Source organism: Vulpes lagopus, chromosome 8 (assembly GCF_018345385.1).
Source record: "Vulpes lagopus strain Blue_001 chromosome 8, ASM1834538v1, whole genome shotgun sequence".
NCBI classification, from domain to species: domain Eukaryota; kingdom Metazoa; phylum Chordata; class Mammalia; order Carnivora; family Canidae; genus Vulpes; species Vulpes lagopus.
This window is the reverse complement of record NC_054831.1, coordinates 16,532,027-16,543,952: the sequence shown is the minus strand read 5'-3', so window position 1 is coordinate 16,543,952 and position 11,926 is coordinate 16,532,027. Positions and strand designations below refer to the sequence as shown.

At 45.9% G+C, this 11,926-nt stretch overlaps 1 protein-coding gene across 3 annotated transcripts in view; it reads right to left on the bottom strand.

The window, feature by feature from the left end:
• Positions 1–1,428: 1,428 nt before the first annotated feature.
• SLC39A14 (solute carrier family 39 member 14) overlaps positions 1,429–11,926 on the bottom strand; it is a 46,555-nt gene continuing 36,057 nt past the window's right edge. For 2 of the 3 annotated variants that reach the window (XM_041766500.1, XM_041766502.1), the window contains 5 exons: positions 8,528–8,650; positions 7,219–7,407; positions 6,885–7,092; positions 5,666–5,850; positions 1,429–4,270 (listed from right to left, as the gene is read on the bottom strand). In XM_041766500.1, coding sequence (XP_041622434.1) covers positions 4,124–4,270; positions 5,666–5,850; positions 6,885–7,092; positions 7,219–7,407; positions 8,528–8,650 — 852 coding nt within the window. In that variant the 3' untranslated portion in view covers positions 1,429–4,123. Of the gene's footprint in view, positions 4,271–5,665; positions 5,851–6,884; positions 7,093–7,218; positions 7,408–8,527; positions 8,651–10,615; positions 10,786–11,926 lie in introns of all 3 variants that reach the window. The other variant, XM_041766501.1, reaches the window with a different exon arrangement.

Below are 11,926 nucleotides of genomic sequence, written 5' to 3'. Positions count from 1 at the left end.
TCCATCCCAGGACCCTGGGTTCATAACTTAAGCCAAAGACAGCTGCTTAACCAGCTGAGCCACCTAGGCACCTCCTTACTGCTCATTTTTGTTGCGGAAGAAACATTACTGATCTCTGGCCCTGTGACTAAACTGGAATAAGAAGGGTTTAAAACTTTAGGTCCCATGACAGGATTTTCTCCTGTAACCCATACAGGAGATGTGGCTCAAATCAACCAAGCTTACTCTACAAATTTCATTCAAGTGATGGATGTGCACAAGGGAGAAGAGCGTGGATGGAAAGCTCTCCTTAGTAAACAGAAGTTAGGGATGCCTGGGTGGTTCGGCGGTTGAGCGTCTGCCTTTGGCTCAGGGTGTGATCCTGGAGTCTGGGATCGAGTCCGGCATCCAGTTCGGCATCGGGCTCCTTGCAGGGAGCCTGCTTCTCACTCTGCCTCTCTTTGTGTCTCTCATGAATAAAAAAAAATAATAATAAAATAACGATAAATAATAAAAAATAATAAAATAAATAAAAATCTTAAAAAAAAAAGGAAACCCAAGTTCTTCTGTGATGCAACATTAGCAAAGTCAGGCTCCATCAAAGATAAATGATTTTCTTTTCATTCTTTAGAAAGATTTATTTTTAAGGAATCTCTATACCCAACATGGGGCACAAATTCACAATCCCGAGATCAAGAGTCACATGCTTGGGGCACCTGGGTGACTCAGCAGTTGAGCATCTGCCTTCAGCTCAGGGTGTGATCCCAGGGCTCTGAGATCTTGTCCCACATCGGGCTCCCCCTAGGAAGCCTGCTTCTCCCTCTGCATGTGTTTCTGCCCCTCTCTCTGTGTCTCTCATGAATAAATAAATCTTAAAAAAAAAAAAAAAAAAAGGATTGCATGCTCCACTGAGCCAGCGAGGTGCCCCTAAATCATTTTAAAGCAAGCAGGTTATGGTATCTAAGGTTCTGTCTAAAACCCCCTTTGCAAATAGAATCAGAATTGGCACACAAAGCTTTAGACATTGGTGAGACACTATCGCCACCTTGTGTCCCCCAGTCTCCCTTACTGTAAAAGATCACACTTGTGATTCAGCAGTACAGAATATAGCTTTTATTTATAGAATCTTACAAATAAAACATTTACAGTCCACATAAGTTATTTTCTTTTCTAATTTATCCTCATTAACACCTGAGTTATTGAAAAAAAACACTGTGATGGAACTGCAGAACTGTAAAAGATGAATAAAAACCTAACCTCTCTCTTTTGCAAAAATCAGACAGCTTCTTGTTTTTAAGCAGATTTCCAGAATACTACCATCTCTTTGGAATGGGACTTCCTAAAGACAGGTCTTAGGACACCTAGAGACGCCTCCTCTTTTAAACCCAGGACAAAGAACCTATGAGGAAAAGCCCCGAGTTGACACTAGAAACAAAAGATCCTAAAAGATCCTAAACACCTCTCGAGGGGAGGACAGAAGGCAACCTGCTGGCCAGGGCAAGGGTAAAAGCAGCAGAAGCCTGCTCCTGGGTCACTGCTCCTGTTCGTGATACAGGCTTTCCTCGTTGACATTAGGAGCTGGTCACCTGGGGAAAGATGTCAAAGGTGCTAATGCCAGGGGTGAACAAGTTCTCAAAGCTTGCTACTCTTCAGACTTCTAATATGTACAAATGCTTAAAACAGCAAATCCAATACTTCAAAGTCAAAAAGGAATTGCCACATTTTCAATGCTCGAGGCAAATCTGCTGCCAATGGCAACACAGACTCGATTGTACTATTTGCGTGCCTCCACCCCTCCTGAGTTCCAGCCAGGACTGGTCTCTGGACCAATTACAGTTTAAAGAGAATTTCTCTTTGAGGCAGCTGTCTATGAAAGGAAAAGTTCTTAAGTTAATATAGATGTGCATGAAAAGGGAAAGCACCCTACTACTTCATACTTGATTTTTAAATTTGATAACAATTACATGTTCAAGCTCTTCTCCTAAAACTAGGATCCCACTACCTCTAACTTAGTATTCTACTCCAAGAAGATCGGTATTTGTAAGGAATGACGGATCTATAGGGAATGCTAAAATTATAAATTTCATATATTAATGTGAATTAGGGAAAGAAAAATCTCTGTAAAGTCTTAAAGTTTGTTACTGGCTGCTAGCTCCTGAAAGCAAAGTCAGACACAGAAAAATAAAACAGAGAAGACAAAGAACCGTTTTTAAAACAGCAACAACGATAATAAAAACAATAATATAAAAAGTTAGATTCCAACATTCGAGGAATTGGTTCTTTGGTAAAATTGGACCATAATCCTATCAGGAGTCAGGCCTGATATTTACTCGAGAATCTTGAGAACTCAAGTTTTCCTTCTTCTTCAGCCCCTTCTCAAATCTCTCCAAGTCAACAGGCAAGAGAAGGAGAAAAACTTATAAAGCATTGCCAGCAGTGTTCCCGCTCATACTCTTTTCAAGACTATTCCTGATTTGAGGGCCATTTCCCAAGAAGAGGAAAACCAAAAGAGATGTGGCTTTTAATTATTGTGTTGTGGAAAGTCTTCCTGTGTAAGAACAGAAAAGCTCACAGGTGTGGGCCATGACCAGCACACCTGTGAGTCATGCACACAAATCAGTTAGTGAGCACAGCCCCTGGGCTGCAACTGTGGGCACCACTAAAAAAGGCTTCTGGGGAGACTGGCTCCCCAAAGTGGCTAAGAATCTCACATTATCAATATGATAATAATAAATCAATTCACCTAGTGAACCTGGAGATGAGCTCCCCCTGAAGCCAGGGTTCTGAGGCAACGGCTCCACAGTGCCTGGGGCTGGCCTACAGTCTCACAGACAAGCCTATCAATCCATCTTCTGAAGAGGGTTAGAGCAATTCATGTTCCGTTCAGTCTAGGGTTCGCCCTTTCTTGCTTGGGGTGAGGGAGGAAGGGGAACCTAAAACCCACTCGTGGCATCACCAGGAAGCTCCCATTCTGCAAGCATCTGCAGTGCCCCATCTGAGCACTTGGATCTTCCAACTCAGACTTCCATGACTCGTACTTTTTTATTTACGAAATCCTAAACTGTGCCCGCACTGATTCCATTTCTGATCACCTTTGTCTAAGAAGCATGATCTGCACCCGATTCTGCAAGTGATTGGGTTGCCACTTTGCAGCAGAAGTGGTGACCAGGGGAGGGAAATTTGTGCAGTCTCCCCTCAAATACAAGACTGGGTGTGCTCAGAATGTGCTTCTATGGAGGCAGATAAAAAAATCTCTCAGAAGGGAGAGGGGAGGAAGGGGAGGTGGAAATCATAGCAAAACCAACTGGTATCTTGCAGGTCTCCATTCTTGGCCTTCCATTCTGTCAGTGCTAATGTGAAAGAAGGGGAGGTGGTCCAGGCAACTGGCCCCATGCAGCGGCCCACCAGCGGGGAATGAGAGCTCACCGGTAGAGTCATGAGATCGCAGCTGCAGCATGTCAGGGGGACAGGTAACCATCATGACAGGGCACAACCATCACTGCTAACCACCCACCTCGCACGCAATGATGATTCTTACGCTCCTCTCCTGCCCTACACGTGTTCCAACTTTCAGTTCTTTCTGAGAAAACAGGCAACTGGACAGACTTTGAAAAAAATAGGAGGGGTTTTTGTTCCCTGGACCCTTTCTCTGTAAAAATAGGTGAATCTACTTCAAAATGGGTCATCTTGAGGTCCAGGACACACATTTAGATTCATGGGCCCTGAAACCCCAGATTTGCCTCCCATTACTATGAACCAAGTCATGAACACTGGTGGTATTTTTGCATTGAAGGGCGATGGTACAAAACCTCTCAGTGCTGGTTCGAAGAGAAAGAGGCCAGGGTAACCAAAGAAAAAAGTTAGGCTTGCCTGCTAAGTAAGCTGCATTCAAGGTTCCAGGGTCAGTCTGAGAAAGGGGAAGAGAGGGGAGAGAGGCACTACCTAGACACTGGTTGCCAGGGCAGCTTATTCCTAGGACAGAGCATGTGTAAAAACAGCTGACATCTGAATGTGGGAGTACAGTCCGTGTCACAGTCTTTAATACAACTGCCACTTCGGAGGTGCGTCGCGGGTGCCGAGTCCTTGGGCCAGGGACTGGGCGGCCCAGAGCCAACTTCCAATCCCGCCGGCTCCTGGCAGGGCCCTACCCAATCTGGATCTGTCCTGAATACATAGTGAGGAGCAGCATGATGGTGAAACCCGTCAAGAGGCCCAGGTTCTGGATGACAAAGGGGATCAACACGCTCCCGTTCCTTTCATCCTCTTGGCAGACCTCATTCATCTCAGGGAACTGAGAAAGAGGAGAAAAACAAGAGAACTAGAGTTCCTTTCCCAACCTGGGGAGTCCAGGACAATTCAGTGAGAGACGGATCACACGGACGGACTCATCGTTATACCTATCCTAAGAATATCTGTATTAAAGTATGTTATGTATCATTCAAGTGTTATATTATAGGGAAAGAATATGTAAATGAGATATATGTATATTACATAGAAATCCTTCACAAAAAAACGCCAGCAGCAGTAGCCTTATCAGCTTTGGTCCAAGGTGACTACTACTACTTTTCAACTACTGAGGTAAAAGTATCTGTGCATGAAACCCTGGATAGGTTTAGATGTTGGCTAAAAAGAACTGCTTTGATAAAAGTCAACTTTTTGCTGTGGACTTGAAGAACACTCGAGAAGATCTTTTTGTTACTAAAACGCTGCTGCCACCTCTTAGGGAAATTCAGCAACTGTGTGAGGAGCCAGAGCTTGGAGCTATGAGATGGCTATGACTCAAGGCCCTGGGCTGCTGGCCAGCAAAGCAGGTGACAATGAACAGACTTCCTAGACCTCCTAATTCAAGTAATGCAAAAGAATATCCTCACTGTGGGAGGGGCTCCCCAAAAGAGAGGAGGGAATTTAAAATGTTTCCAGGGAGTGAGGAGGGGTCATGGTGGTCAGCACTCTCATCACTGTACCAAAAGTATTATTTTCAAAGGATGTGGGAAATAAGTCATGCAAACATGCCAGAGAATGTCATGCCAACAAGAAATCAACCTCCATCTACAAAAGATGTAACCAATCAGGTATTTCATTAGCCAACTTAAAGCCACTTAAAAGGGTCACGCCAACGTTAGTGGGTACAGTACCACGAATGTTGGCGGTCACCGCCGAAAGCAGTGACACTCATCAAAAGCCTCCAACCACAATACATCCTTCTTGAGCCAGCAATTCTAGTTCCCGGAAGAGGTATATCCTCTCACCAAATAACACTGCCATGGAATAGAATATGCTTCTAAAGGGTACGCAACGTGGAAAAAATGTCTAGGATACATGAAGTAAAAAAGGAAAGCAGAACATAAAAGTATATATTCAATGTTCATTTCTTTTCCTTCCTTCCCTTCGTTTATCTGTACATACTTATTCTGTAATACTTAAGTATTTAAGGGAGGAGTGTGGGATTAAGGTTAATCATTTTCTTTAATGACACACGCTGGTAAGTTTTTTGTCCTTTAAAATCCAATGTCTTCTTTAAAAGTACTGAACTGTAGACCTTAAGTAGGTGAATTGTGTGGTAGGAGTGATTCCTCAACAAAGCTGTTATTAAAAACAAACTCATGTCCTCTCGGCTGCCTCCCGCCTAGTGAATAACCCAGTCCCTCCCATGGTGCCTACATGGCATGAACTATGGAAGACTTACCATATCAGCCAGAGCAATATACAAGAACATTCCTCCAGCCAGTGCAAAGATCCAGTTGGCAGAGAAGTGGCTGCCAGCCAGGATGCCAAAGGCCAGACCCACGTAACAGCAGCAGGCAGAAAGGAAGTTGAAGAAGAGAGCCTGCTGGATACTCATCCCGGCATTGAGCAGGATGACAAAGTCTCCTAAGGGGGGACAAGAGGAAAAGGTGGGGAAGAGTTACTCTAGGTCACAGACAGAGAACGTGATGAGGACAAACTGTTTCAGCTATGCATCATGTCTTGGGGAAAAAAAAAAAAATCAAGACAGCCTCAGGCCTGAGAATGCAATGACAAGTCCAAGGCACCCTTTCCTCTTCACATCTAGGAGCTTTCTCCATTTACAAAAGTAGCCATGCATTTCCAGCCTAGAGGCTGAAAATAACACACAGGATTTTCAACATAGATAAGCAACTAGCAAGAACCTCACTGCTCTTTAGATGGATGGTGAAATAGGAGCTTCTTTCCTCACAACTACACTGAATGGTATTCTCAGAAAACCAAAGTGACACTGAGAGAAGTTAAATAATTTGCCCGAAGTCACAAGCCAGTAGATTGGCAAAGCCAGGACATGACCTTGAGTTTCTGAGCCTCTGAAGTCTGGGCCTTTTACATTCTTGCTCTGATAAAACTAAGGACTTCCTAACTCCCGGCTCATCTACTTCTTCCACCCACTGACCTCTAACAGACATCTCAACCTAGTAAGATTGATAGGATGTAAGAGATAACCTTAAAAAGAGAGAGAGAGAGAGAGAGAGAGAGAGAGAGATAACCTACTGTGAACACTTAGAATACACATGGCACAAAGCAAGTCCTTTTCACTGTTTTTGCTCCTTTAATCCTCATGAAAAATCTTTGAAGTATTATTATTAACCCCATTTTAGAGGTGAGGAAACTGAGCCACAGGGAAATAAACACCTCTATAAAAATGTCCATCATTTTTGGGGCACCTGGGCCTCACTCAGTTAGGTGTCTCTTGATTTTGGCTCAGCTAATCTCTGGGTTGCAGGATCAAGCCCTGTGTCAGCCTCCATGCTTAGTGTAGAGATGGCTTGAGATTCTCTCTCCCTCTTCCTCTAGCCCCCCCCCCCAACTCTCTCTCAAATAAATAAGAAGGGTGCTGTGCCAACAACCACAGCAGCGCAGGTACAACGGGAATGGCACAGTGCAGGCATTCTTACCTAGCTCATGTGGGAACTCCTCGCAGAGGATGGCCACTGAGGTACTGATGCCTTGGAAAACAGACACGGTGAAGGAGGCACCAATAGCCAGGCCATCAATGAAATTATGGAGGCCGTCGCTCAGCGTGATCATCCAGGCCAGAGTGCCGATATCAGAGTAGCGGACGCCTTTGAGCCAGTAGCAGGCACTCTGGGAAGCCTGCAAGTCCTACAACAGAGCCCATCCCCATGGCCCCCACGTCAAAGGGTGGAGGATGGTCCTTCAAGGTAAGCCTGAGCCATCAAGGCCATTACTAGTTAAAGGCTCCCACCCAACAGCAGATGGCCCACTGACCTGGACAGAGAGTGAGCCCACGATGACCTTCTCGTCCATCACGGGGGCCTTCCCATCCAGCTCACTGCTACAGTGCTGAGGAATCATATGGTCCAAATCCCCATTCTGCAGCTTCTCGGTTACCCCCTCCTCCTGGTCCTTCTTGGAAGGAAGTGTCTCAGAGGCGTAATGGCTATGTCCATGATGATGCTGGAGGGGCCATCAGGAGGGATCAGCATGACACTCACCAAAACCACAAAGCTTCCTGAGCACTCACTATGGATAGGTGCTCCCAGCACTGGGAAGACCTCCTCCTCCTTCCCACCATCAGAGAAAACACAAGCAGGCAATACACACAGGAAAAGGAAAGTTGTTATAGGAAGCTGAACCCAGGTGAAGGCAGGGCTTGGTGTAGGACAGAAATCGAAGCTGTGTCCTCAGAGCCAACACCTGTTCCAGTGAGGCGGCTTTGCTTGAAAAGTTTATAGCTCCTCCTTTGCAATGGCTCATTTTATTCCATTCGGCAACTATTTGGAGGACAGCCACATGCCAGGCACCAAAGATACCTTTTCGGAGCTATACTACAGTAATGATCCTGTTTCTTTGTAGTGGTACTTCCTACACCATGACTATACATATCAAGCACCTCCCTCACCTCCTAAAGGTACAAAAGGTGCATTAAAGAAATAATCTTGAATGAAACAAGGGAATAAACTGCTGCTGCCTAGCAAAGGCACACACACAGGCCAGACATGGACATCCTCGCCTGGTAAGGTGAGATAGGAGATCTGTTCCTGAAATCTGTCCATAGCAGGTAAGTTCACTGCACTGGTGCTTATAAAATAATACCACTACTGAGACATACAAACATTTCTAGGATGGATGCATGCCTAGGAGCACGGTTTTTTTGTTTTTATTTTTATTTTTTAAAGATTTTATTTATTGATTCATGAGAGACACACACAGAAAGAGAGGCAGAGACACAGGCAGAGGGAGAAGCAGGCTCCATGCAGAGTCCTCTGTGGGACTCGATCCCTGGACCAGGGACCACACCCTGGGCTGAAGGCAGCACTAAACCGCTGAGCCACCCGGGCTGCCCAGGAGCACTGTTTTTATTTTTATTTTTTAAAGATTTTATTTATTTATTCATAAACACAGAGAGAGGGGCAGAGACACAGACAAAGGGAGAAGCAGGCTCCATGCAGGGAGCCCGATGTGGGACTCTGATCCCAGGTCTCCAGGATCACACCCTAGGCTGCAGGTGGCGCCAATCCGCTGTGCCACCGGGGCTGCCCAGGAGCACTGTTTTTAACCAACAATTGGGCCTCACCTCATTTTTCTGCTTAAGAAGCATCTTCAAGATCTTCTCTGTAAAAAAGAAAAGATAAAAGCCCCCAAACACCACTGCAGACTTGGAGACATAATAATCTTCGAGAGGGTTGAAACCAAAAGCCTGTGGACCCAGGAAAACAAAATGAGTTTAAGAAAATAAAAAATCTTCACAGGTCCCCGCTCGTCTCTTAACTTTCTTATTCTAGAACTGTGGTTCTAGAAGAGTGGTCCTCAGTGGGGGTAGCTCTGCTACCTACCAGTTCCTTCCCTTCCCAGCAAAATCGAACTCCTGACTTTCCTTCAAGCCACATCACCATGCCTGTTAGGTTCTCTCTAGCTTATTTTCAGATGCAAAAGACCGATCCTCTTTAGAATTTTACTGTCAGGAAGAACAGCCCTTGGATATGGTTTTCCACTTTTAGTAAAGACTGTTTTCGTTTTTCCTGGTTTTCTGCTACAAGGGCACAATCTGCCTGCAAATTCCATCCTTAAGGAGACACTTGTGTTTACTTTCATTGTTATCTAATGTCCCTCGCTGATCTGCTTATAAACAAAGAGCGATGGTGTAATTACGCTTTCTAAAATGGGAAATCCATTCCCCAGTTAAATAGTAAGAATTTCGGCATCTTCCTGACCACAGACCTCCCAGTGACCACAAAGCCAAGAAAGCAAACTGTGTTGCTGCACATGCCAATTTGGGGAGTGGGAGGGGAAGGGGGGGTTGTTTCGGGTTATTTCTGCAAACTTCAATGACCACGGGGGTGGAAAAAAGCAATCTACTGGGAAGAGGACTGGAATAGGAATTGGGAGAATTCCATGCTCAGTGACGCTACTGACTTGTGGTAAGATCTTGGGAAGCTGGCCAGTGAAGGGCTCTCTCCATTTTCAGACCGGAAACAAGCCTCTTGAATAAACCCACCTTCTCATGTGGATAGGTCAAAGATGAAAGTGATCCTAAGTACCAGGAACACTAGACTGCTTAAAAGGTTAAGTGTTTTTCCTTTCTGTTTTAAAGGGGCAAAATCGCATCTCCACTTGCTTGTGTAGCTTCCTAAGAGATGTAAAGGTTAAGTTGTAGAGTAGAAATGGCACATGGAGGCCGACTTTCCAGGAGAGGCACAGCATCTCAGAAGAGTGGAGTGGAAACCGCCAACTAACAGTTCTCCACAAAGGTATGGCCATAGGAGTTATGAAACCTGGCCTCTAGGATATGTGCTCTTGTTCCGTATCCGTTAAATGGGTAAAACGTTACTAGATCTCTAGACATTAGCTGATCTACGAATCAATCAGGGAGAAAGAAAATCACCTCTTAGAAAACACAAGGTGCTCTAAGAAGCAGCAGGCGGCGTCATGTTTGTGCCAGACTCTGGCTATGCCCAGGCCTGTCAGACCACCACAAGGAGACACCGCCCGCACACTACCACAGACGCTGCACCAAGTCAGATGAAGCTTCTCCACGGCTGCCTGCCAAACCCCACAGGGACTAAGCTCTCTGGAGATTTTCTCAGTAACCTAGGGAATGGGGCAAAGGTGCCATTAATGTACGTGAAAACCAGGCTGCTTTATTCAGATTACCTTTGCCCCAAAACAACCTACTGCAGGGAACTGATCTTTTTACTGAGACCTATGGATTCTGTTGGTTTCTCTGCTTGTGCCACAAGCTCCAAATTGGGAGCCATAAAGCAATCTTAACTACACTGCATCTTCTCACCCAGCAGTTAGAGAGTACATAGCAGGCACCCAGTTGCCTTACAAGTATTAACTCACGTAGCCTTCACAACGTCATCGTGAGGCCCATCCTATCATTTGCCCTGTTTTGTATAGGAGGAAACAGAAGCCCAGAGAGGTCCAGTGACATGCCCAAGGTCAATGAACTTGTCAAAGGTGGAGCTGAGATCCAACTTAGCTCCCAAACCTACATTATGTGGTCTTTCCTAACTCGAGATTCAATCTCAGCTTCACCTTCCGAAAGGAAAGGACCTCCTTCCTATGCCTTGCGTCAAAGTGGAGGGTCCTCCCACTGTGCCCCACAGTCCCCCCCAGAGACTGGCATGCTCCTGTGTGAGAAAGCCCTGGCTTGTCATACCTCGGGGATGAGCTGGAAGAGGGCGTTGGAGTAGAGGGTTCCAATCGCCAGAGCTATGAAGTAGAGCAGCAGCCTCTTGTAAAAAGTCTTCTTCATGAAGGGCACCACGCTGGCCCCCATGAGGGAGCAGAGGGAGATGACGGTCACACAGAGGAGACCATATCCCCACACTGCCGTTGGGGGAGAGCCAGCCCCACCCGGGACAGGGAGCAGGGCAAATGCCCCATTTCACAGCAACCACCATTTAGGGGAAACACAGGGTGGAAAGGATGGGGAGGCAATGAGGAAGGTTTGGGTGGATATTAACAAGGAAACAAAAAGAAAAATCAGAGAGACAAGTAGGGAGGGAGAGAGAAACAGAAAATTTGTTAGTGATTCAGGTCTGATGAAATTTCCTTCAATCAGTTCAGGAGAAATGAGGAGGAACTCAAGGTGGCCTTGGAACCCTGTGGCTGCCGCTTCTGGTGGCCCGAGTGACACCTGGAGGTGCACCTGCCAGCTGCCGTGGCTACAGGGTGGGGCGTCGCCTCGTCACACAGCTGAGGTGTGCTTGGGCCTATCCCCAGGCAGCCCATGGCAGACTTTGGACTTGAGGGCTCTCTCTTTAATAGGAAACAAGATCAAGGGGACAAAGAGAGCTCACGGTGTTGCCGTGTTTGCTTTCACATCCGGACCATTCAGTACCACCTGGACTCGGTCGGCTTTGTGCAAGATACAACAGGTCAGGGTGCAGGGCGGCGGGAGAGAGAACAGGCAAAGCCTGATGCCCATCAAATTCAGTCTCTTAACTTCTCAGGGTTTGTGTTTCGTTTCTTTGTTTTTCTCCCCAAGTTTGTTGCCATTTGCTCTGAGAGTGCTCCAACATACAGGGCAGAGTTCCAAGATCACCTTGTCACAAAACAGTATTTCCTCTGTCATTTCCCAGCATCCCACACTCTAGGTAGGATGAAATGGAGCCAGGATGAGATGCATGCCCCTGTGAACCACAGGGGCAGAGAATGTACAATTATTACATTTCCATTCAATAAGCAATACGGTATTTTATTTCAAATCTTTAAAAAATTAATAAATTCAATGTCTGGAGCTGAAAAAAGAAAAGCCCAAGATGAGGCCTCCCGTGACAAGTGTTTGTTAGATTTACATGGGATTTTGAGGTAACAATGAGATGGTTCCTCTTAAGCCAGATTTCTTCCTTCACTTAGAACCAAGAAAGGCCCAGGAATCCTATTGGCAGCTCTTCTGGGTAAGAGTCTTGATTGGGATAAGCTGGGCAGCCACTGACACCGGCTCTTTTTATGAAAAGCGGCTGCC